This window comes from Carettochelys insculpta, chromosome 23, assembly GCF_033958435.1.
Source record: "Carettochelys insculpta isolate YL-2023 chromosome 23, ASM3395843v1, whole genome shotgun sequence".
Classification (NCBI taxonomy): Eukaryota; Metazoa; Chordata; order Testudines; family Carettochelyidae; genus Carettochelys; species Carettochelys insculpta.
In genome coordinates this window covers 13103462-13129719 of record NC_134159.1, presented here as the reverse complement: position 1 = coordinate 13129719, position 26258 = coordinate 13103462, and the positions used below count along the sequence as shown (strand labels likewise).

At 42.7% G+C, this 26258-nt stretch overlaps 1 protein-coding gene across 3 annotated transcripts in view; it reads right to left on the bottom strand.

Annotated features, from left to right (window-relative positions):
• Positions 1-26258, bottom strand: part of RERE (arginine-glutamic acid dipeptide repeats) — a 466804-nt gene that overhangs the window by 24798 nt on the left and 415748 nt on the right. For all 3 annotated transcript variants that reach the window (XM_075018034.1, XM_075018035.1, XM_075018036.1), the window contains 2 exons: positions 3757-3919; positions 581-673 (listed from right to left, as the gene is read on the bottom strand). In XM_075018034.1, the coding sequence (XP_074874135.1) occupies positions 581-673; positions 3757-3919 (256 nt within the window). The remainder of the gene's footprint in view (positions 1-580; positions 674-3756; positions 3920-26258) is intronic.

Genomic DNA, 26258 nt, shown 5'->3' with positions numbered 1-26258 from the left:
CTATTCCTTTAAATACACACCTGCTGCTTTGAAAAATAATAAAGAAAAAAATAGTCTTCTGCCACACTGGGGGAGTCTGAGTCAGGCAGCTATTCTTCCTCCCAGGTCTTGGATCTTAAGAGTTAAATGCATCAGGAGCATTTAGTCTCCTTTCCTCTACTTACCTCTAAGATCTCAGTATGTACTCTGTGCTTATACACAAGCATCAGTGCGCTTACGTGAGTGCTTACAGGAATGAAGCAAATGCAGAAAAGCCTTGGTGCATCATGATCATGTGGTTATGTATCTGACAGTCATAGTTCAATATTGATTTGCTATACAGTAAATGGATTATACAAGGGACTCTGCTTAGACATGATTTACTACATAAATGTCTAATTTCCAGGATACTCCCCCTCACTGTAACACTGATTTGCAATGATAAAATCAGGATGAACTCTCTGCTAGAATGGGACATATTTTGGCTGATGTAAGGTTACATTTTTAGAACAGCTATGCATTCATGAGAGCTGCTGTCGCATGCATGAAGCTATGCTGAATGAGCACCACCACACTGCAAAGAGATACATCGAGTGCATACTGGTTGTGAAGCAGTGACGACAGGCGTAACCCTTCAGTTCCTGTTCACTGTCCTCGCTGTCAAAATCATCTTCGCTGGCTGAGCTCAAGTCCACTGAGTAAGCAAAGAAAGAAGGAAAAAGAAAGATTCAGTAGGTGCTCTTATTTTGCAACCAGTTGACCAAACAACCATTTATGGTGAAAAATTCTAGCAGTGCTTTTGGAGGTGCCATCTTTCAGGTGGAAAAAAAGCTGATAGGTTCAGTAACTGTTGGTAATTAAATCTCAGGACAATTTTCAGGAGCAGGGATGTTCACCTCAAGGTTCTAGCCAAATTCCACGCCAGGTGGTGTTAATATTCTGCAGACCTAAATTCCACCCCTGCAATTTCAATGGGACAAGAGATTATTTTTTTAAGCTTCCTGTCTTCACCACCAGATGTGTGGCACTGTTGTACACTCAAACAGAACATGTGTACGTTCTTGCAACAAGAATTTCTCTTCAAACTAAGTATTTGAACAAATGCATTCAAATGCTTTTTCACCCCAAAGATGACTAAATTTGACAGGTGGGTGAAGAGATGTATGTATATTTGTAAAGTGCTCTGTGATCCTTCCAGACAAAGGCGCAACATGAATCCAGTGTAATCGTTGTTTAAAGGATGCATTCTGTGGTTGAATTACATGCTATTTATTGCCTTTTTTGAGGAACTGAAGAGTACTGCAAGGGTCACCATCACCTCTGGTGAGCAGTCTATGTCAAAGTCATTTGATCATCCTGCCCATCAGCTGAAAAGCAAAATCAGCTTGTGAAAACTGCATTAGTGTCTGAGTGCACATCTATACAGGTAAGAATCTGCATATTTCTAAGCAAACTACAGCATCCTGCAGGAGTCAGTGCAGAGGTCAGAGGGAATACTTTGTAGCTGAGGGCACTCCATGTCTGAGCCCCTTGCTACAAATGGACAAAGAAATGAATGTCCATAACTCGTCACAAGCACAAGAGGCTGGTCTCTAGAAACATTCTGCTGTGTGGCCTCTTTTGTTCAAATCTTTAGTCTGAAGACAAATCCCTCTTGCAGGAACATGTGCATGTTCTGTGGAGGGCATGTTGCTGCACTAACTTCCATTCGCATTTGTCATTAATCCATATAACCTTCCACCCAGGTATGGTTCAATGTATTAATTCAGGTTATTGCAACAGTGGCTGATAGCATTATTCCACTTTCCAACTTCAATTCCTTCACATGTTCAAAATTTGAATGCAAAATGTGCACAAGGCCAAGATCTTCATTTTACTGAGCTAATTTTGGTTGTACTCCTGTAAATGGATTTGCATGGGGAAGCCTGAAGGTCATAGAAACCTCAGGGGGCTGTGTGCGCACAGGAATCCAATTCACCTGAGTTCAGTGGTAGCATGGGGACCTTTCCTTTTAAAGAAAGAATAGAAGTGATTGCTTTGGCATGAGGAAGTTAACCTCCACCTCTTACAACTCCCCAGTACAACCTCGCTCCCCCTTTCCCCAACTCTAAAACCCTACTTCAGTACATTTTGGTGACTTTCCTGACTTTTGAGGGTGGGGGTTAGGGATGTTGAAAACTAACTGGTATGGCCTAGAGCACTGCAGGCAGGGGGTTGCTCTAGCCCAGGAGGGCTGGTGGGTGGGAGTGTTCCAGCAGTGCCAGAGTAGTCCCACGGTGGTCCCATGGTGGTCACAGGAGTAGGGGGAGGAAAAGAAGGCAAGTGGGGAGGCCACTCCAGCCCAGCTAGTCTGGAGCTTCCCTGTCTGAGATGCACTGGGCCTGGACTGTTCTAGCCTGGCTGGAGCGCCCCTGCCACACCTGAGGCTGCTCCAGCTGGGCCAGAGTGCCACCCCACCCCAACTGTTTAATCATTTAACCAGTTAACCTATTAAACAGGATTTTACATGCCTAGTGGAGGTATGCTGGATTTCATCCATAAAAATGAATTAAAACTTGAAGGGACTCTTTAGCCTTTTGCATGATGACGTATTTATTTCTTACAGCCATACTGATACCAGTGGCGCCATAATACTTTGCGATGTGCTAGACTGCTCTGTTGGCGCTCTAATTATCCTTTGAAACAAAAGCATCTAAATAATCAAGATGACGTCTATATGTCTAGGGCTGCAGCAGCACAGCTGGTCCGATACAGCTGCAGCACAGTTGGTGAAGATGCTCTATGCCGACAGGAGAGTTCTCCTGTTAGTGTGGTAAAACCAGCACTGCAGGGTGCAAGAGCTGTGTTTGTGGGAGTTTTCCCCCGACATAGCGAGGAGCACAAGACTGCCAATGGTGCAACTTATGTCATGCAGGAGGGGTGGTTTTTCCATAGGCTGTAGTGTAGACACAGCATTAGATATGCGAATATGCAGCAATCCTGGCTATAATATGGCATGAGTTGAAACAGAGTAGAAAGTATGGGCATGAACTGCAACTTGCAGGGAGAGGTTTGCTTCATAGCTTGCCTTTTCTAAGAGCATTTCCTACAATAACCCCTGGGAAAATGCAGCATACATAAGCGGTGATAGCAAACATGGGGAAATTTAGATCCAGGTCAAAGTTTCCATCCTTACACTGGGTTTCTGTGCCTAAGCACTGCATTACAGATGCTACAAAACTAGGAATGTAAAGTCCCGTTTAATTGGTTAACTGGTTAATGTGAGGTTTAATTGGTTAACCAATTAAATAGACGGGGTGAGCAGCTGGGGAGCCTGCTCTGGCCAGGTTGGAGCGCTCCCACTTGCAGTGCATCAGGGACTGGGACTGATCTGGCCTGGCTGGAGTAGTCACTGAATAGCTTTGGCCCCAGCGTGCTGAAGTGGGGTGTGCTTCAGCCCATTCGGAGCAGCCCTGGCCTGGCTAGAGCTCCCCCTGCCCCCACAGCAGCCCAGTGGGGCTGAAGTAACTCCCTGCCCAGAGCAGCTGAGTGGCTATTCTAGAGCTTACCAGTTAACTGTAACCAGTGAGCCTCATCCAACCAGTTAAGCTTTAACATCCCTATGCAAAACATCACTTGCTGGTCACAGATGCCTGTTATACTCAGGCATAATGGTGTGGGAAAGGAAGAAGCCAACTGCCTTCTTGCTTTATTCAGCTGTAGGCAGAGAGTCATTACATTACTACAGTTTTATGCATCTAAACAAAGACAAATATGCTGCTTTTAGCTTCCACTTACAGAATTCACTGGAGGGGGGCCTGGAGGGAGTGTTGACTGGAGTGGAAGCAGTTCGAGTCTTAATTCTCCGAAACACAGCCTGCCTTCGATGCCGACGGTGGGCTCGGGAACTTGCTGCTTCAGGGGTTTTCTTCCAATAGTAATAGAAAGTGATTAGTTCTCCCTGTGAACATAGAAGGAATATGTTAGGAGAACATGCACAGCTGACTTGTCAGCCCTCCCTCTCTCTCACACACAAGCTTGAAGATATATTTCAGCCGGAAAAATTCGCCTGGATATAAGAGAGAGAGGTATTTGTGTGGGTTTTAAAATATTTTGTTCATAGTTGGGTGGGAAGTCTCCAGCCACCATACTACAGGCAGCGCATATACTGGTGTTTCAGCAAGAGGCGCTCTTTTTTTTTTTGAGTCAACATTATATCAGTATCTTTGCCAAGAAATAGTAGAGGTAGACACTCTAGAGTTATCTCTGCAATGAGCTGTATAAGCCACGGCCTGACTAACGATGGTCTTTAAAGAGCTGATGGTACTTTCAGTGAAAGTGGGATCACATCAAATAGACAATGATACACTGGCCATCTTAATATGTCCCATGCATTAACATTAAACACACTCCCAGTTGCAAAGCTGTGTATCAGAATAAAGACACAGAATCATAAAAGACTAGGGTTAGGGAAAAAGCATGATTGGAAATAAGCAGTAACCATAATAATCAACCATATTAAAGCCAATCAAACTTTAATCTGAATATATATGCCCAGGGCTTTTTTTCTAGAAAGAAAGGTGCCAGAATTCAAGTCTGATGATTCCTCATAGGGGTTAAAGTGTTCCGTTTTAAAGAGTCTCCACGCTGCTGTGGGGGCTCCTGCACTGGTCCCCATGCTGCTGTGGGACCAGTAGCAGCTCTTGTCCTGGTTCCCACGCTGCTGCGGGAACACCAGGGGCACCTGCCCAGGGTGGCGAGGGCTCCTGCCCTCAGTGCTTGTGCTGCTGCAGGACTGGTGGGGGCTCTGTCCCGATCGCTGCACTGCTGCAGAACCAGGGGTGAAAATTCTTCTGGTGTTCGAACAGAAAAAAGGTGCTGGAACATTCCAGTGAATTCTACCAAGAAAAAAAGCTCCTATTTAAATGAATTAGGCAGGTAAAAGAGCACATCAAGGGAAGTTGGTGATCATTCCATAGCATAATGAATCTGGCTTACATTCAAAAACCTAGAACAGATGACATTCAAACTAGTGGATGAAATGGCCAACTAAAGAACAGCATGTGGTTTTAATCTCCATTCTATTACTCTGAAACCCCATCATTTCCTGGCCACTCATCTGTCTCTAAAGTAAAAGGTGCTGTTTCTTTCAAGTTGCCAGAGAAATAGACAACTTCTAACTAGCTCCTTGAAAATCAACATGGGAACAAAAATGACTAAACTGACCCAAAAAAAAGGGTCTCTCTGTACTGCCCTGTATGTTATCTAATCATGTAATCTCATTCTGTTCTCTCTGGGCCAGACCCTGCAGTCTTTACTCAGTGTAGATCACCTGAGTTAATTCAACACTAAAAACACCTTCCTCCCTCAAACTGCCAATGGCCTAGGACAGTGGTGTCCAATAAGAAGTCAAAGTCTGCCACACTTGTGGTTGTCGTCCTTCCCTAATTGCCACAGCTCCCACCCCTGCTTGAAATAAATGCCCTCCCTCTCCCCCAGGACCAGGCACCACCCCTCACCCCAGCTCTAAATGAATGCTGGCAACTCACCACCACAGCTACTGCTGCCAGGAGCTAACGGAAAGGCCAGAGCCACTGGGGGCTGCTGAAGTGGCCGGGGCCATCAGGGCTGGAGCCAGAGGACGGCACTCCCTGCATGCGGCTCTAGGAAGAGCAGCATTTAAAGGGTCCAAGAGCTGCACGCGGCTCCAGAGCTGGAATCACCATACCACAGTGTTCTATTTGTCCCATGTGGTGAGTGGCGAATGTATTGGACACTGTGGGTCTAGAACAAACAGTAACAGCTTCGTCTCTGTATACAAGCAGTAAAAACACATATGGAAGATACTATTAAAAAGTTACTTGATGCCACTTAAGGATTTTAAAGATGCCAAACTGAAAATAGAACACTCTGGATGAAGTAAACAACCACAACTTTGGCTTAACTGGATAGCAGACAAAACAGTTGTATGGTTAAGCTACACTGATAGCGAGTGAAATTGATGGACGTTTACTATGTTAAAATGAAACCCAGGCCCAACCAATTTCAGAGGGACACTTTGTCGTAAGAGAAAACAATAGCTATAGCCCTAGATGAGGTTGTATGCAAAAATCCTCAGGGAAAAACTACTCATTTTTTCAGTTCACTTCTCCAAATGTGAACCAGGAAGGTGGTTACCATTCAATACCAATTGGTAAAAATAACAGCTAAGGCCTTATCTAGACTTGAAACAGTACAGCAACACTGTTTACAGGTGCACTGATGTTGCATTTTTGTATAGATCCCACCCACACCAATGGAAAGGATTCTCCCACTTGTGAAGGTGAGCCACCCCCCAAAAGGTGGTAGAAGTGTTGAGTACATTGGGTGTGGGGAGAGTTAGGTCAGCTTAACCACATCACTTGGGAGGGGAAGGATTTATTTTTCGTACTCTGAGTGATATAACTGGGTTGACCTTATTTTTTAGGTGGAGATAAGCCCTCAGGAATTGAGAGTTGGCCAAGAAAATGGAATAAGGGCTGGTCTAACCTTGAGTCAAATTAAACAGAGCTACTTTTCAGAGGTCTGAAAAAAATCTATAACCAAGAGGCACAGATATGCTTACCCACCCTCTGGTGTTCACAAGCATTAGGTAGACAGAAGAATCTTTCATCAACCTAGCTTCTGCCTCTCAGGACTGAAGGAGGATGGAATAACGACAGTGATGGGAGAACTCTCCCATCTCTGTAGTGAGCATCTATGCTGAAAAGATGCAGTGACACAGCAGTAGCGTTTTAATGTATAGACACAGCCTAAGCCAGTGATAAATGCAGTGGCAGAACTAGATGTCCTGACAGACAGTCAGTCCCCTGCTCTAATCATTAACCCATGCTAACTTAACTAATGCAGATGCACACTGGGGTCTAGCCATGTTACGAAGCTGCCATCCATCCTTACAGAGCACAAAGCAAGGTCCAGACATTGTCCTAGTAATGGAAATACCTTCAAGAATCCGGCTCTGGCTCCCCCCTCTGGGAACAGAAAGAATAGTGGAGTAGCTCATGGTACCACCAAGCTGCTGCCTTTCCTTCTAGGGCAGGGAGGCTGATCCAGGGTGTTCTAGCACTGTGTGCGCGAGCATGTCTGTGTGTGTTCTAAAAGATCTGAACACTGTCATGTGCAAACACATACTTATACGTGTGTCTGTCATCTACTGTAACTGCCTTCCATTACTAGACAGCCTTGCATTTATCTACATGGCGACTAAGTTATTAACAGAAAAAACATTTACTAATGCAATGGGTTGTATTTTCACAAAATAATCAGCATTTCATGTAAATAACTCGGAAAAATTGGCAAAAATCAAATAGCTTTTGTAAGACCATGAAATAATTCTTGGTCAAAATGAGAGTAACCAGAAATGAAGCGCATTTGCCATCAAACAAAGACCTTCAGAGAGCTAAAAATGCCTCTATTTGGAGATAAAAACCAACTTCAGAAATATACATCTGACTCCAAACTGACCCTTCTAAACTTGCAGTCAAAAATCCACAGAAGGTCTCAAATCTGACGGTTACTAACAAAATGCTAAGTCAAAAAAGAATCATTTAGCCCAGACTAAAGAACTGGGTGAGCCCAAGACTTAATGAACTATAGTTAGAATTCATTTCTGGAGCTTCCACTACATGATGCGCTCAACTTTCAGTCACAGACACAGGATTAAAAATCAACAAGTAAATAAATACGATTTTAGTATTATACACCCTATGGAGCATATGCAGACCTTCACTGTGCACACAAATTCCAACCCAGGTTTTATTAGCTGCCTTGCGGTCAAATAGTATTCTTTCTACCTATGGGATTAAATGATGGAGTGGAGTGAATCTGGAAGGATTAGAAACAATGTTTCGGTGGCTGCATGGGTGGCAGGGGCTTGTGCACAAACAAAAGAACATGTCGGGGAAAACTTTGGTTTTACAAACAGAGAGCAAAACTGCTCCCGGCTTCACCGCGAGTGAAGTCAATAGAACTTTAATCAAACATGCATAGTGTGTGCTGCCGAAACCCATTGCACATAAATTTAGGGAACAAAAGCTGCTGGAGGAATCAATAGCCTACCGAAACATTAACACAGGCAATCATTGATCAAAAGGCCCTTCCACAAAAGGCTGCCTTGCAAATTAGCTGCTGTTTTTGCTTGCAAGCAAACATGGGAGCATAAATGCGGCCGACATGAATGGCCTGTAATGATCATTTTGTCCTGGTGATCTCACCTCATCTCAGAATAAGGTCTTGCAGTCAGTACATCTTACATCTCTGTAATATAATTGCTAACAGCGTGATGAACTGAGCTTGTTCGGGAACTGAGCACGGAGGGGAGGGGGAAAGAAGGTTGTTCTGAATCCATGGCATTCTGGGCAGTAGCATTAGCCCAGGGAAATGCTGCAAACTGATCTGCCTATATGCAGCCTATTTTTAAAAACCTTCTCATGCCGGGAGTTGGATGTTCCTAGCAACAGATTCACTGAAATCACCCAAGATCAGAGCAATCCTGTTTTAATTCTGTCCTTGGACAGTGGCCCTGATCATTTCCCTCTGGACATTTTTTTTTTAAATTAGCAAAAAGGAACAACTCTCTCTAAAATGAAAGACAAAATCAAAAAATTAAACTAGGGACAGACAAGAAGCTGACGTCAGCTCTGTGGCTCAGGAGAAAGGAGGGATAGACTGTTGGGAAAGTCATATGCCACATTCCATTTGAGAACAACTCAGCTGTCATGTCCTTCCACAATCCAGGATTACTGATAATGCTGCACGGGCTATTTGTAATTATTAGACGGTTGCCTTCTTGGCATGAAAAACCATCCTCTCCTCTGCCACCATCTTCCTCTCCTGCCCTCCTGTGTTTTGTTGCAACTCATTCAAGCCCTCTGACAAACATTAAAAAAAAAAAAACCCACTGGGGCAGGTATTAACTATTCCAGACACTTAAAAATCTAACATGAAAGCAGCAGGTGCTGCATACACCAGCTTCTCATTTACTGTGATTTGCAAATGGTAAGTACACAAAACGGTACGTGCATGGATCAGCATGAGCATGCGCAAGATGGGACATATTCCAGTTGCACTGAAGCAACCACTAGGGGATTGGCAAATTTATTGCTTAATGGAGCTGATGTGCCACTGAAGTGGAGAGAAAAAAAAGCATTTTGGGTATTTGGTTATAAATGTATGGGGCAGTGTTCACAGCACTCCTTGCCTAACAAAGGTGATGGTCCCCTTTGGGTTTTCTCTTGTTTCACACTGCCACCAGCTGAGTACTACTTGTCCCAGCAGTTCCACTACACTAAGCTGATTCTCAAAAGCCTACCAGGCACTTTTTGGGTTCTGCTTGATCTTTATTCTTCCACTAAAGGAAACTAAACGAGTGGTGCTCGCTCCTGTAACACTCCGTCTCTTCTGTCTCGTTTACCGAACTCATTAAACCACCTGTCTCTCCAAACAGTTCCATCCAATTCCACATTTTCTGGTTCAGAAATGTGAAGTTCTACCTCACCATCAGGAAAGAGATGCCACAATTGATCTCTTAACACCCTGTTGCTATGGCAGCATGTGCATTCTTGGAATACAGGACTGCTGGCCCTTTACTATGCCTGGACAAACAACACTGCCAAGGAGCCAAAAATTATGACCTTATAGAGTGGAAGCACCAAAGGGACAAAGTAAATTCAGGGTCCATCTCTGCATCTGCCTCCTGCCCAATTGATTGAAGATCCTGGACAAGGCTCAGCACTAGCTGTTTAGTTTCTGGATTGACCATTCACCAGTTTGGCCTTGCCTTGACCCCCTTCCTCGCTGAGACTGGGCAGCATGGCAGACCATTATCCCTGCGGTGGTGGAGTACCCACTACCCTGATAACCAGAGGGAGGTCTAAAAAGCCTCTCTCTTGTTACGGAATCTCATCCTCGAGTTCTGAGCTCTGAGTATGAGGGGATGTCTAGACTTACTAGGAGTTTGAGGTGCCACGACGGCTCTTCTGGAGTTCAGTTTTGCTGTGTATGGGCAGATGCAGTGAAATTAATCTCTCTGGGCTTGGCCATTGAGTCTGGTACTTCACGCTGTCGCATGGAGTAAGGGACATTGGTGTGAGCCCGAAAAGCCCTGATCTACACTAGGGCAGAAAGTCATCTCTGATACTCAATTCAGAATCAATGCATCTGGGGTCAACTTTGTTCCCTAGTGTACAGCAGGCCTCAGAGTGGGCTCCAAATAGCACACTCCAGTATAAGGAACTGGCTCCTCTAGCTTGCTAGGCCAACACAGACCCTTGCCTTCCTCCTCTCAGATGAACTCTGCAGGGGAGACATATTCCAGGTACCCACCTCTTCTACTTGCAACACATTTACATCTCTCATTATGATGTCTGGGATTAAATCAAGCACTGGAGACAATGCAAATTGCATCCTCTTAACACAGAGGATGAATTTGATCCCTGGAGAGGAGATCTCTCTCTCTTAATCCGCTTCGAATCCTTGGAAAGTGACAGTTAGTACATCCTCACCTCTCTTCTGTGCAAGCACAGCCTGACTATTCTTCCCCCACCCCCAGAACTCACTGTGATCACCACGTTCTTAGCACCACTGGCAATTATTAATCTGCCATAATTAGTGCATCATCCTCATACAGCAATGGAATAAGAACGGCCCCAGGGCCAAATGTTATCTTCCCTTCCCAAATGGATTCCTTGGTGATATCTGTAGATCTCCCAGATTGGGTGTCTGATGTAGCTCATGGGCCACGCCAGAAGTATGAGAAATGCAGTTCTTCCATAACACTGGGCAAACAACACTGCCCACAGACACTCATGGCTGGCAGTGAGCTTTGTTTCCCTGCATCAGAGCACTGCAGCTCCTCTCACACCTGCATACTCCCTGCTTCAACAGATGGAGCTGGGAGCAGGGAGCACACAGACTTGGCGAAGTGGGAAACACTGCACTTCTCCGTGTTTAGCAGAGAACAGTGACATGCTGGTGTGCCCAAGGGAACAGAGTGTCCCTAGAAGTCAATCTCTCTCGGGAGAAAGTGAGAGCTGGCAGAGTCTGTCCAAACAACATGATCAATGAAAAGGTGAAAGATCTGATAGCTAAGTAGCCAGAAAGAGGGAAGGAAATGGGAACTATAGGAGGGCAGACAAGAGAGCTTCAATCACATCCTTCATTGCACAGATTTCAAGTGGAAAGATGTTTCTACCCTCATTTTTGGCCGGTCTTTTGATTTGGTTCTGAACTCCTTGAGACAGCAAATCTGTAAGAACACGATTCTAGATACCACCTCCCACAGCGCATGGGAAGAGTCAAGCTCCCCTAATATTCAAGAGTGTTCCAAAGAAACAAGGAGAAGTCCTGTGGCACCTTATGACTAAGCTCTTTTGGAGCATAAGCTTTCAATAGGTGAAGACCCACTTTGGCAGATGTACTCGCTGTTCCCAGCGCTGTCTGTTGAAGCATGGAGTATGAAGTGTGTTCCAGGTGTTCAGATTCATTTATTCTTATGTTAGGGATACACTACAGATGCTGCCATGGCACATATATGATGCAGCAGGAGCTGTGTCACATTAATATCATAGTGTAGACACTTGCTATACTGATAGAAAGCATTCTTCTGTAGTTTTAGCTAACCCAAACCTCCAAGAGGCAATAGCCAGACCTACAGATTGTTTTTGTTGACCAAGTGGTGTCTACATTGGGGCTTAGGTTGGCTTACCTGGGCCTTAGAAGTGTGACTTTTCCACCCCGTAGCAATGTGTCTCTCTCAATTTTGTGACACTTTTTTGGGATACCCAGGACTGAGAGACACTCTACTACCCTCCTGCCTCCAGTGAGAAGTCATTTTTCCTCTGGTAGTTGGATGTCAGCCTATGCCAAGCACATGCCTCTGGGCCCCACTTGGCTTTGCAGACCCCAGTCCTGAATTTCTCAGACATATACCCCGGTAGCGTCCAGCCCCTATCACTGGTCATGCACTGTAATTACCAGGTTTGGTACTCCCAGGAATGTGGTGTGCACCAGGGGACGGCAATCTCTGGCACCTGTGCGACTCTCAGCATGCTAACACATTTAGAGTGGCATGGGTGGGGTAGGGGGAGAGCCCCCTTCCGGCCCCGCTTCTCTTCCTCCATGCAACATGAGAGGAGATAAGAGCACAATGCTGGAGCTAGGAGCCCCACCCTGGGGTGTGAGGCTGCAGAGTGTGGGACTGGAGCGTCCTCTATGCTAGCTCTACAATGCTTAATATGCTCATGAACTGAGGGCAGGTTATTCCACAGGAGAGATGCTATATCCTGTTTAATTGGTCAACTGGTTAAACAATAGGTGTAACTGGCTAATCAATTAAACAGGGGTGTGTGTGGGAAGCTGGGGCCAGCCTCTCTGCTGTGAATAGGGGCTGCTCTGGCTGGGCTGGAGTGTGTATGCCCACAGCACGCTGGGGACCAGGGCTGTCCAGCCAGAATGGAGTAGTCTCAGTTCACGGTGTGGCAGCTGCTCCAGCCCAGCTTGGCTGGAGTGGCTTCCCCAGCTGCCCCTCCCCACTTCCCAGCAGCCCTGACATGCTGGAGACTGCTCCAGCCCTTACCAGTTAACTGGTTACACTTTAACATCCCTCTGGCAAAACCAACTTGCCAGCTGTGCCTGGGAGACAGCTACTAAGACAAACTTCCAGTACATACATGCAATGTCATAAGCGTCACCTGTGCAAACCCCTGCCCAACTACACGGATCAGTATGACACAAAATTCTATGACAGCTGACAACCCGTTTTAGGTAAACACTAAGAAAGAAGTGTTTATGGGTAGGAAATTTGTCAGGCTTGACTGGAGTTGCTGACACAAAACCAGAGAGCCTTTGCTAGCTAGCATCAAACAAGCCACTAGGCACAAACCTAAACCCTCATCTGTATGGAAATGGGATTGATGTAGCTAGCTACATTCCTCAGGGGCGTGAAAAATTCACACCAAAAAACATAATTAAGCCAATGACTGGAGGAATCTTCCCGCAAGTGTAGACAAGCCATAAGTGGCTACACTAATGTAGCACCTGTTGCACAGGCACGGCCTAAACCTTAGGTTGTTTTCTTAGCACCAGTCACCAGTCACTCTCTTCTGCCACCCTTTTCTTTTCCTGGCCTCTTGTGTTATGTTGTAACTCGATCAAGCTAAGGGACATAGAATAATGCCTGGGCGGAATTATTAACTACTCCACACCCTAAAAAGCCAACCTAGAGCAAGTAAGTGCTGCATGCCCTGGTTTTTCACTTCTTATCAGCAGGTTTCAATGTAAAAAACACACAGTACAAGCTGTGCCTGTATGTTTGTGTTCAGTCTTGCCCTCAATAAACAAAGGATTAATGTGTGCGTGCACTTCTGAATTTGAGAGGTCTGACTGCTGGCAGCGCTCCTATGACACCAGTCGTGAATACAACTTACTTTGAAGTATCGGTTAGGGCAGGGTAAGCAAAGTGGGGAGCGGGGTGCTTCTGCAGGACATGAAATGTCATACATGGGACACAGCATAATCGGCTGCTGGGTCTCAGACTAATATATCTCATCACAAATGATGAAATATATTACTAGTTTATGCACGTGTATTCACATTTATATACCCATTAATAAAGTTTTTACATTCTACAGACTTATTTTCTTACATGTGTTGAAAGGTTATTCCCCCCCATATGATCATAACCAAAATTTCCATTGATTTGGATTACACTGGGGAGGCCCCACTAACTGCAGGGCTGAAAAATGGGACCTGACATGGAAAGTTTGCTCACTTCTGTGTTAGGGTATAATGGAGTGAGCAAACATAATTGCTGTTTAATTTCCCAAAAGCACAGCAATGCTAAGAAGGGAAAAACGAAATCATAAAATCATAGCAGGGGATAGTTTTAGCACAATTAAACACATACGGAGTTAATCTGCACAACTCTCCTCAGCTACTGAGTGAGGGGAGACTTCACCACAAGATAAACTTACCAAGGTCAACCCTGTGTAACCCTAGCTGGTCTTTGCTTTTTTATCACCTCAGGATAGGGTAGTTACTCTGGAACAAGAGTACATCTTTCTTAGCCCTGAAGACAAACCCATAAGCCTTTTGCAGACAAGTGTTTGTTTGGTACAGTGACAGCACTCTCTGAAAACAAAACAAAGCGAAGACCAGGCAAGACTACAGACCTAACCTCCACAAGCTTATCTATTGGTATAACTTGAGTATCTGGTCTTCCATACTGATTCCAAGATGACAGAGCGCCTGTTTAAGCAACGATGACAAGCACTCAGAATGTTGATGTGAATTGTTTGCATCCATCTAAAAGGAGTAACCGAGATTCCCCATAACCATTCATAAGAATCAGACCTGTCACAGCTTAGAACAGGTCGACATACCCTGCAAATAGTCTGAGGGGTAGACATCTTAGTCTGTATCTTCTCAAAACAAAGCAAGCAGTCCGGTAACACCTGAAAGACTGATGGTTTTATTACGTAATGAGCTTTTGTGGAAAAGACCCACAGAATCTGATGAAATGGGTCTTTCCCACAAAAGCTCATTTCCTAATAAATAAAACTGTCAGTCTTTCAGGTGCTACAGGACTTGCTTCCTTTGTTATACCCTGACTAAGAGAACCACTCGCCCTTTGGATTTTGGCATCATCCACAGCCACTTTCTATTTTTCTTTTCTAACAGTTTTTACTAATGGGAGCAGTTCATCTGCAGGAGGAAAATACCTCCAGATACACATTATGTTGTTGGCCTCCATTAGCGATTCAGCAGCCAGGGAGTCCAATGTATCTTCTTCTAACACATACATGCTTTAGATAACTGAATGAAGAATGATGGAATAAAGCTTGGGAGGACAGAGCCAATGAAGAAAGACTGAGGTAACTGGGATTGTAAGCATTGCATTTTCTTTCCCAAATAGTTTCAGGTGCACTTCACTGAAGGTTTAACCAGGGCATTTTTACCATTTTACTCTTAGTGCACATGCCATTGTCACAGTGACAAATAGGTTTGTGTGTGTTCTAATTAAGCAGTAAGTCTCAACAGATTGTGCAGCAGTGCTGATTAATGCCTTCTTTGGGCACATAAGGATGCTGCACAGTCTGAAATGTCTTATTAAAATTATGAAAGTGGGCTCCTAAAGAATTTTTGTGGTGTTATTAAAATATATTAAAAAATCCTTCTGCCATCTAAAATGGTTCCTAGGGAATTTCCTGTAAATATCACAATCTAACAACATATTGTAAAAGCTTAAGAGATGCTCTCCATTTATTCCCCTACTCATTAGGTTTAAACTGTAGTTTAGCTTTCTCCTCTCCCTATTCTCTGCTCAGGACCCTTTCTAAAAACCAAGATGAAACAATGGGCCCTGTATTCCTGGATATTCTTTATCTCCCAACAACAAAACAACAGTTGTAAAAAAACAAACAAACAAACAAACAAAAACACCCCCCAAAAAAAACCCAAAGCAAAAAAACCCTTACACCTCAATGTGATAAACTGGGTTTGTTTCACTTTGTAAAGGAAACTCCAGTCCAAAGACAGTTAATGGGGTAGAGGAAGGCAGAGTAGTAGGAGGGATGAATTTACACAGCCCATGTTCTCACTTGAAATTTTAATGCCCTCACTTTTCCCCAACACAAGCACTGTCACAGATTTACTCAGCAAACCTACTGAGGCTCCATCTGTTTCTTGGTATCACTTTGTAACGGAAAAAATAATTCAGTCAGATAACTTTATGCTCTGCAATTATTGTTAATGTAGCATTGTGAGCATGGCTGGCCCTGTACAGATCGGAGGAAGACACAGTCCCTGTCTTCCAAAATTTTACATTCTCATTTAGATACATGACACAATTTAACCCTAATGAAAGATTCAAAGCCACCCAAGTCCCTTTGGCTTTTAATAATACTTAAGCAATAATAATAATAATCATAATTAGGCACTAAGCCACTTTCAAAAATGGAATTTGTGCACTTTAAAAAATTCTACCCCATTCTCAATGAGGTGGAATTTTCCTCCACTTCAGAATTATATTAAATACAAAAATTAGCTGCTTGTGGAAACTGCAAGAAGAATACTTTGTCTTTATGTGTTTTTGAATGGATCCTGAACAAGGAGTCAGAAAAGGTAAAGAGATCAGCATAGGAAAAGGGAACAGAGTCTGCAAAGTTAAGAGTGAAAAACTACGTAAGAGAATTGCCAGGGAGCAGAGTGGGGTGTCAAGAAGAAAAAAAGGATATACACAAAATATAAATTTGTAGAGTAGAATATCAGAATTTTACAAACACCTCAGGAGCAGACCTTGTTTAGAACTGGAAGGCTACAGGTAAACTAGAGTTTTGTCAACAAAACCAGTGGAATGTCCACACACAAAACGCATTTTGTCAACAGTATGTCGACAAAAGTCAGCACTTTCACAGACAACGTTTTGCCTCTCCCAGATGAGGAAGAGAGCTGACAAAAAATGCTGTATGGACACTACGGAGGGCCTTCCGTCAACAGAAGGGGCTTCCGGTTTACCGGGCGGCCTTGTTTGCTGAGCTTCCTGTCCACTGTTCTGTTGAGAGAGGGATGGGCAGTCTGGCCGTTCTCTGTCAACAGAGGGGATCACTCTTTCAATCCGTTTTAGTGTATGGTGCACTCCATTGACAGACATTTTCTCACCATAGCCAAAATATTTGTTATTTTGAACAAAATGTTATGGCTGGTCTTCCAAAAGTTTACAACTGAACATTGACTTAACACATCTTTGGAACTTTACTACAAGAAGAAAATGTTGTCTTTAACCGTCTTTATTCAAATGCAATAAGAATGGAAAAACTTTCCTTACTTTCTCTATTGAAAAAAAAGTTTCCTTTTCATTGTTCTTGTTTAGATTTAACCCAGCATTGTGCTGTACAGCGTGCGTTGTCTTTTTCGTTTCCCCAACTTGACTGCATATGTCTGGTTCCAAATAAGATGTGTGGTTGAATGGTCACCTCCAAACTATGAAGTTCTATGTATTTTAAAATATACTATTCTTCACTTATGCACCACCTTTCATTTGAAGATAAAATGCTTTATAAATATGAATGTAATAAACCTTGACATACTCTTTGGATAGTAAGAGTTATTCACATTTTACAGATAAGGAAACAGCATCAGAAAGAAAGGACTTGCACAAGGTGACAAAAGTAGTCAGTAACAGCGCTGACAAACAGAAGCCTGGGTTTCTTGATTGTCTCTTGTGTATTAGCTACAATACCCTCCCCACCTCCAATAAAGTGGAAAGCACTCAATTCTTTTCTGTTGTTATTTCAAATGCATGGAATTTACTGACCCACATTTTACTATTGACATAAGAGTATTTTTCAAAAAGTGCAATCCTGATGATTACGTATATGGTCATGTGAATGGCTCAGCCAATCAAAATCAAACTCTTACAAGCACTATAATACAGACTTCTTTGGACAAATTCCAACTTAATTAGATATGGTAAATTCACTGCCTGCCTACAACTCATTAGATTAGCAAAGAATTCAGTGAGACTTTTCTCACCTCACTCTAGACCAAGGGTCTGCAAGCTTCAGCTCTTCAAGGAGTTCTTTGTGACTCTCAATGCTATAATTGCAAAGTGAAAAAAAAAACCTCTCCTGATTATTTTCAATAAACAGTGACCGTCTAAAAGCCTGAAAATGAACAACTCATATCTAAATAGCAAATAGTTTTGGCGCAGTTTGGTCACTAACATCTTCCATTTTGTTGGAACTGAAGCCACATTTACTTCTGGCAAGAAGAGTTTACTCGGCTAATGCACAAGTTTTCCTGGCTGGGTGCTCTATGGAAGTATCTCTCTTTTTTCTGTTGTAGGGATTAAACTACTGGGTTTAACAACAGTTCTGAAAATCAGCAGCTTGAAGCAAGCTGTTGCATTCTTTTAAACCTTAGGCACAGTTGGAGGCCTCCGTCACTCGCTCCAGCTGTACGCAGTGCTAGACTGAAAAGAAACGCTCTTGTAATTAAGGTTTCTCTCTCCAGAGACTTCTCTTTTGTTAATCAACAGAGTCTCTTAATCCTCAAAGGAACCCACAGGCTGTTGGCTGCATCCATTACTAATTGTTCGATACCATCTTTAATAGCATCAGTTATAGTTCTACGAGGCTGCTTAACAGCTGCCTATGATGCCAGCTAAATCTGGTAGAACATACCTATGGAGTCACCAGTTAACTGGTTATTACAATACAAAGATGCAGGTGGAAGTGACAATCAGCAACAAAGGGGTTAAGGACCTCTTCATATCCAATGACAACTCCTGCTCTATTAGAATCAAATATACTGGAACTCTGATCATGGACCTGCCAGTTGAGCCTTCTGACACAAGTTCAAGGTCATTTAACGAATTAAAATAAATATCTTAAATTAAGCCCCAAACACCAGGACACACTTTTGCAGGGCCTGTTCAGACACAGCCGCCAAACTTGCAGCTCAAGAGGGATGCCAAGCCATCTGGGTCAGGCTGTGACACCAGTGTGGCCTTTGTTGCTCACACGCCACTGGCTCATGGCTTGAGGTGGGAACAGATTCATGCCCTCGGAGACGTGAGAGGATAATGGAGCCCATGCTCAGCCAGGGCATCTCTTTTTGGACTGAGGCTCAGGCTAGGGTATTTCACAGGTTCTTCCCTTCCTGCTGTTCAGCATCTATTTACTAACCCCTGAGGCCTTCCAGCACATGAACAGATACACATAGGGTTCCTTTTGTCCTCCTGAATGCTTATGTCCTCTCTCTGCACAAAGCTGGCATGGCAGAACAGTTTGGGGCAAGTGGATGATCTGTAATTTACCTTTGATCATAAAAATAAGTGGCAAAAGGGGACAACGAATGGCTTTGCAAAAGGAGGGAAATGCCTATTTTCTTAATCAACCTGCTCATCAGCCCATTTAAAATCCAGTTTCAAGCTTTATAAACATCCAATGAACCAACCATGCCTCTTTCATTCCTAAGTAACTAGACAATCTCAAACATATGCTTGCTCCCTATAGCAACAATGAGATCCCATGCATGTGCCTATGTAGATTAAAGCATACAGAAGGAACCCTAAAACGACTCATTATTCTAAGATGTGTTGCTGCCCACCTTCTAAATACTTTTAACATTTTAATCTTAAAAGCATGATACAAGATACATTTTCTCAATCAGGCTGCTTGGCACTGACATTTCATCCCTCCTCTACTGTTTTTTTCTCGCACGAGCTGAATATTTCACTATTTCCCACTTTCATTTAGATGGAGTTCAGGTGCAGGGCAAATAGCCTTTTACTGCAACTGGTTATAGAGCCATGTTACCTTTCTCTGTTTTCTCATCCCTGTAACTAAACCACAATTCCATCTGTGAAAGGAGGAGGAGGAGGAGGAGGAGGAGAAGAAAAAAAGCCATAAAACTGCTCAAACTACCATGCTCCATCCCGTAAACATTTTTCTATTTATCTGCCCTTCATTACATGCACAATCTTATTATCTCTGCATAGCCTCAAAGTGACAGCCGTCAGGGTCACCCTATAAAATATACATTGGCAATGTTACATTTAATGACGGGAGCGAGGAGAAAGATGAAGGATAGGAGGGGTGGAATACTGCAGGACATTTTTAAAGGGATCATCAGTTATATCTGTGCATTTCCCGAGGTGATAATTGAATGACAGTGGCTGGAGGGAAATCCATTTTTGAGCTCAGGAAAGAATTGTTAAGCGAAAAATGTTTTTGTACAGGAGGCATGTAATGGCTGCCAGAAAATGAAAAAGGCTCCTTCAACCACATCAGTTCTCATATTTTATGTCTTTTATATGCAGGCTTGAAATTATCTAACACAATCAGCTTTTGAAATACAGCTTTGAAAACAAAGACTTTGGTCATTATATCGTGTAGCATAAGAGGTATTGTCTGTTGTAGTCTGTGTGTCAACTTCAATTAATTTAAATGAAGGATCAATTTTAGTGTGTGAAGAAGGTGACACACACAAAACAAGGACAACCCATCTCTATCACACTCATATCAGTTTTAAAATAAAGGGTTAAAGAATGATCCTAATTATGCTCTGTATTTAACTAAAAATAGCTCCCTGCATGTAAGTGGAGTAGATATGCACTCATCTGTATTCCTCGTAATTTGGCAGCACTGCAATGAGAGCCTGAGTTACTAAAACTTCATTATTTAACACAAAAAGAACATCGTTACTAGCATACTGTCATATATCTACACAATTGTAACTGAACTACTCTTGTCACAGCAAAGAATATGTTGTGGTAGAACCACCTTTCTTTTTTGTTCTATATGTTCACTAATTTGCAGTGGATCTCCCCAGGCATTAAGGTAAAATACTATCTACTAATCAAAGCAAGGGTATGGAGAGTTAAGTTTGGTATGCCACGATTATCCCATAATAATCATCATTTTTATTACCATAAGTGCCTAGCAGCCTCAGTCATGGACCAGAACCTCACTGTGCCAGGTACTGAAAGAAATGGAACCAAATTAACTCTTCTTAGTTCAGGGACACCTATGCAAAATCTCAATAATAAGCAGAGTACATTGGTACGAAAGGATGATTATGAAAAAAAATATTACTCTTAAATCCACAGGATACAAGACAGTTTATGAAATCAGAGCAGAATTTGACAGATGTAGAGGTTTGTGTTTTTAATATACTTTGGTGCCTAGGACAGAGGTGGATTTTTTTTGGGTGCTATGCAAGGGCTCCAGTCAGTTGAACTGGAAACTCAGGTAGTACTATGTTGTATGGCCATAGTACCAGCCTAAACAATAGGTTTTAAATGGATAAGGAACTTTCACTTCTTAAAACACTACTATCAGTTATGGGTCTCACACCAAGTGGAAGAATATTGAGGTTCTTGGAGAAGACAATGGAAACTATGACACAAGTTTCACTGCGACAAGGACTGGGCCCTGGAAGCACAACACTAGGTGCAAGGAGACAATCACAACAGAGAGGGGAAAAAAAACGGATGAAAATGCAGTTTTTAATCCTCAGTTTTCAAACCACCCCAAACCCTTATGCAAAATCTGTGTGTAACAGACATTTTAAAGCCATTCTTCCATTCCAGTTTTAGCAGTCACTGTTTAGTCCATTACCAGGTAAGTGGGGCAGTAAACAAAGCATGAACAGGGTTTCTCTTCAGGATTATCATACAGATGGCTTTTTCCCCATCCCTGAATGATCTGGGAAGTTTGGTGATAATGTGATTCTTTCAAGTTTTTGAAGTGCCTTAAAACCAATGTGCAGAAAACCCACAGGTCAATGCCAGAGGCTGCGCCACTAAAATTGTTCTGCTATGTTTTCTGCAAGAATCAACAATCCTGGACACACACAAAGTACTACCTCCAGCCCGCCAAACTACCCAGTGTCAGAGAGTTTAGTCTTTTAGCATCTACATGTTTCCAATAACAGTAGTCAAGTGCGAGAATGCTGTGATGCTCTCCTGGTCACTGAAGACCATCTCCTCCTAATGATAACAACTTGTACATAAAACTGATGGCTTCATACTTCCTCTTAGGTCATTCAGAACTACTTCAGTATCAAGCTCATGGCTACAACCATTTACTTTTAGTTAAATAAAGGCTTTTTGTTTGTGTTTTTTGGACAGCATCAGAAACAGAGGTCCATATCACCCAAGTCTCAAGGATAAGTGAATAGGTAAATCTAGTAGGCTGGATTTTGCTAAACAGTCAGTTCCCACGGTATTCTAATGATTCAGCCAGCCATCCAGCCAGCTTTGGTAACATTTTCAGCTCCACTTGTCATAAATATTTTGTGTTTTATCCTTAGATTTATTTACAGTTTTGCCACTACAAACACCTCATGAGACTTACGCCCTGTACTTCCTTAAGGAATGTTCAGTGTGATATAGTGACTAAATCAAGAGGTAGGGCCCTGAGTTTTATTTCCAGACCTCACAAATTCAGAAAGACCTTCAACAAGTCAGTAGGGTCTTGCTGAAAATAGTATAACTAAATCCATCAAAACCTCCATGTGGCTTGTTTTGGGTTAGCCTAAATCCGTCCCCAATCAATATAAGCCTCTTAAACAAACAGGAATTCCCACACAGGGCATTATGTTGGTTGAAGTTCACACCTTTATATAAAATAAAGCAACTCTACACAGAAACTCTTCTGGCTCCAAGCTCCAGTTCCCTCTCTTTAACACTGTTCTTTCCCCCATGCTTTGCCTTTTTATTTAGACCACAGCTACACTACAGGGCTATAACTATGATGCCAAGCTATGCTGGCATAACCCTGTAGTTTGGATGCAGCCAACACTGACAGAAGGTGGTGTTGTCATCAATGCAAGAATTCCACCTCCCCAAATAACGGTAACTAGGTGAATGGAAGAATATGTCCATTGACCTAGCTATGTTTAATGTGGGTAAGTGTAAGGTAATGCATGTTGGAAAAAATAACCCAAATTACACGTACTACATGATGGGGTCAAATTTAGCTACGACAGATCAGGAAAGGGATCTTGGAGTTATAGTGGATAGTTCTCTGAAGACATCCACGCAGTGTGCAGCGGCAGTTAGTAAGGCAAATAGGATGTTAGGAATTATTAAAAAAGGGATCGATAATAAGACAAAAGAGATCATACTTCCCCTATATAAAACTATGGTACGCCCACATCTCGAGTACTGCGTGCAGATGTGGTCTCCTCACCTCAAAAAAGATATATTGGCATTAGAAAAGGTTCAGAAAAGGGCGACTAAGATGATTAGGGGTTAGGAACGGGTCCCATATGGGGAGAGGCTAGAGAGACTGGGACTTTTCAGTTTGGAAAAAAGGCGATTGAGGGGCGATATGATAGAGGTATATAAAATCATGAATGGTGTGGAGAAAAGTGAATATAGAAAAATTATTTACCTTTTCCCATAATACAAGAACTAGGGGACACCAAATGAAATTGATGGGTAGTAGGTTCAAAACTAATAAAAGGAAATTTTTCTTCACACAGCGCACAGTCAACCTGTGGAACTCCTTGCCCGAGGAGGCTGTGAAGGCCAGGACTCTATTAGGGTTTAAAAAAGAGCTTGATAAATTTTTGCAGGTTAGGTCCATAAATGGCTATTAGCCAGGGATAAAGTATGGTGCCCTAGCCTTCATAACAAGGGCAGGAGATGGATGGCAGGAGATAAATCACTTGATCATTGTCTTCTGTTCTCCTTCTCTGGGGCACCTGGCATTGGCCACCGTCGGCAGATGGGATGCTGGGCTGGATGGACCTTTGGTCTGAGCCAGTATGGCCATTCTTATGTTCTTATGTCTACACTGGGCGCAAGGTTGGTATTGCTAAGTTTCTCTGGGAAATGGATTTTTTCACTTCTGGATGAAATAGTTATGTTGACCTACATTTTCAGAGTAAACAAGGCCTCTCTGAGACAATGGGATCCTGATAATGGTTGGATCCTCTAGGCAGTACCGTAATAAAAGTAACTCTCAATTACCTGTCTGTATACAGATAAAGGAAGCTTTAATTATCATTTTTACAGTACTCAGACAGCTAAATTAAGGTGATTTACAAGGGCAAACTATTATTAAGCAGCACTAGGCCAAGAACTTAGAAGAGTTCCTTGAGGCAACAAGTCCCTTTATGCAGAACAGAAAATAACTCATCCTGTATAGTGTATAATTTCATGCAACTGCATCTTCTCCCATTCCCAAGGTGTTCCTTTGCTGGCACTTGATCTTACACACACACACATCCCCCCGCCACCCAGCCCTCCCGCCCCCACCTGCTCCTGCACCCTCCCAGACTCCACCATCCCAAACCAGCTTCCTGGCAGCTCCCTCCCACACTGAATCCCTCAGTTTTGACCCCAGCCTAGAGGGGCCTACAAAATCTACCCCTGGCTCCCCTAGGCTGATGTGTAAGGGGAATGCATCAAGGAACTCTATAAAGCTCTTGGCCTACTTTTTCTCTGTTTCAGTTGGTGTGGTTCTCCCCTTGCACTGTGTCCCCATGACTGATTATTCTGTGGGTCAGTGGCCCCCAACCCATAAAAAGTCCCCACGCCTGGACTACCACTACTTTCTTCCTGAGCAAATGACAGCTATCGAGGTGGTATGTATCAGCCAAAAGGGAAAAACCCTACACAAACCAGAAAAATGAGACAGACACACCGAGGACACTGGAATACAAAAGTAACTGCAAACCTTGGGAGTCTGGTGAACTTTTCTCCTATTCCTTCAATAAGAAAGAAAAAAGTGTTAGCCTGGGGCTGTCTATCAGTATTTAAAATTTTTTATGTGGAACAGTTCTGTTTATCTTACTTCCACATATTAAAAAAAGGTTCATGCACTTGCACTAGAATAATCTGCACAGTCAGAGTGCCGAGAGCCACTGAACCAAACTGGAAAACTGTGTATGATGGAAACCACTTCAAGGTAGGGGGTACAGCCAGACCCTCAACACCGCTAGTTCCAACAAGCCTAGGATCAGGTCTCCTGATTCATTTAGCTATCGAAGATTAACTCCCACGCAACCCCAAAAAGGAGATCCCGCAACCTGAATCAGCATTTAACAGGCAGTGCTGATGTGTCTGCACATTGACGGGTTTTCCACATTCACTAACCTGCTCAGGTTTGTAGTACAGGAATCTACCATCTTAGGCTGAAGAGTCTTTTAAAGTATCAGTTCCTCCTCAGCACTTCACAGAGAGATCATGATCAAGTAAAAAAATGTAAAAAAAACTTCTTAAAAAGATGAATCATTCATAGTCACCCATTAGGTTTCTCCCAGAGAGAGTTTTCCCTCCATTAAAAGTTGCACCTTTAAGTGGATTCCTACTCAAGTGCATCTGTTTGTTGGCATCCCCACCACAGTACACATCAGCCTAGATGCACATGTATGTATGCACCTGTATCACACAAACTTTTGCATTACCGGTACAAACACTGAATACTTTGGCTTAAACTGTCTCACCATAACCTTAAATAACTCATAAATGTAGCTAGAAGCTTGGGCTGATGTGTCTTGGAAACTGGTTGAGCCAACCAGTAGCTATTTTGACTACAATGGTTTAGTGAATTGGTTATCTCCAAATAACATGTAAAAGTGGAAGGGTGCTGATGCGCTAATACGAACAGAATGATCATTTTCGTTGGTGGCCTGCACTCATGTAATGATCAAAATGACAAAGATTATTACAGGAAAAAAATGTATTATCAGCAACTTAAAAATTCTTAAAGGTATTTGATGGCCTGACTTAATAGAAAAAGAAGCCTACTAGAATATAATTTTATATATGTATCTCCAACAGCTGCTGTTATTAACTGTTATTAATGGACAAGCTTTATCACAAGATATCTGTAAATTGCTAAGCTAGGGAAAAAAACTACAAAGAACTGCAGTGCATCCTGCATTTAACACTTAATTCCCTCTAAAGGGCAGGCTGAGTGTGGTGGAATTCCACCTTCCTCCCCCATTAACTCCCAAAATTCCCTCTGCATTCTTTCTCAGAATGACCCAACGTCTTCCATTGCCTGCCAACAGTGACTGAGGGTTTGCAAAGTTGCCCCACTCCAAATCAACTTTCAGTCTACCTACCTTTATGCACCCCTTAATTATGCTGGCTCCACCCAACAGGCTGTATTTAAAGATATGCTAACATTTCCATCATGGACTTGAATAACCAAAAAGACTGAACTTAAATCAAGCAAGATCTAAAACTCCTACCGAATCCGTTTTCTAGTGAATATTAGTTTAAGAGAGCAACTGAACTGGAGCATACCCAAGACAACATAAGTTTTGCTAAGTCCAAAGACTAAATAAATTCATATCTACAGCCAGGCTGGAAATTGTTGCTATTCCAGGCTTAATGCAGAGAACATTTAGTTTTCTAAATGCACAGCCTTATAGATTAAATTGTGAGCCCAGTTTCTCAGCATCGACTTTGAATTTCCTATTACTTTTAGATTTCAGTCTTGCCAATAACATTATCTAAGTACAAACCGTCAGTATGTATTGCAAAAATAGAAGCCAGCTATTAAGTGTTTTGAAAAACAGGCAGTGAAAATAGGAAGCGCTTTTATGACGTTATGTGATTTAGTTTGAACACACATTTTTCTCCCTCAAACATTACACAGAGCACGTTTTCGAAAATGAAAAGCTTTTAATTGCAACTGCAATCAGTAGAATACATGAGTCCTGAGACTACTAACTAGGTATACCACATTCACATATTAACGTACATACTAGTTTAGCACCAGACCCACAAGAACAAACAA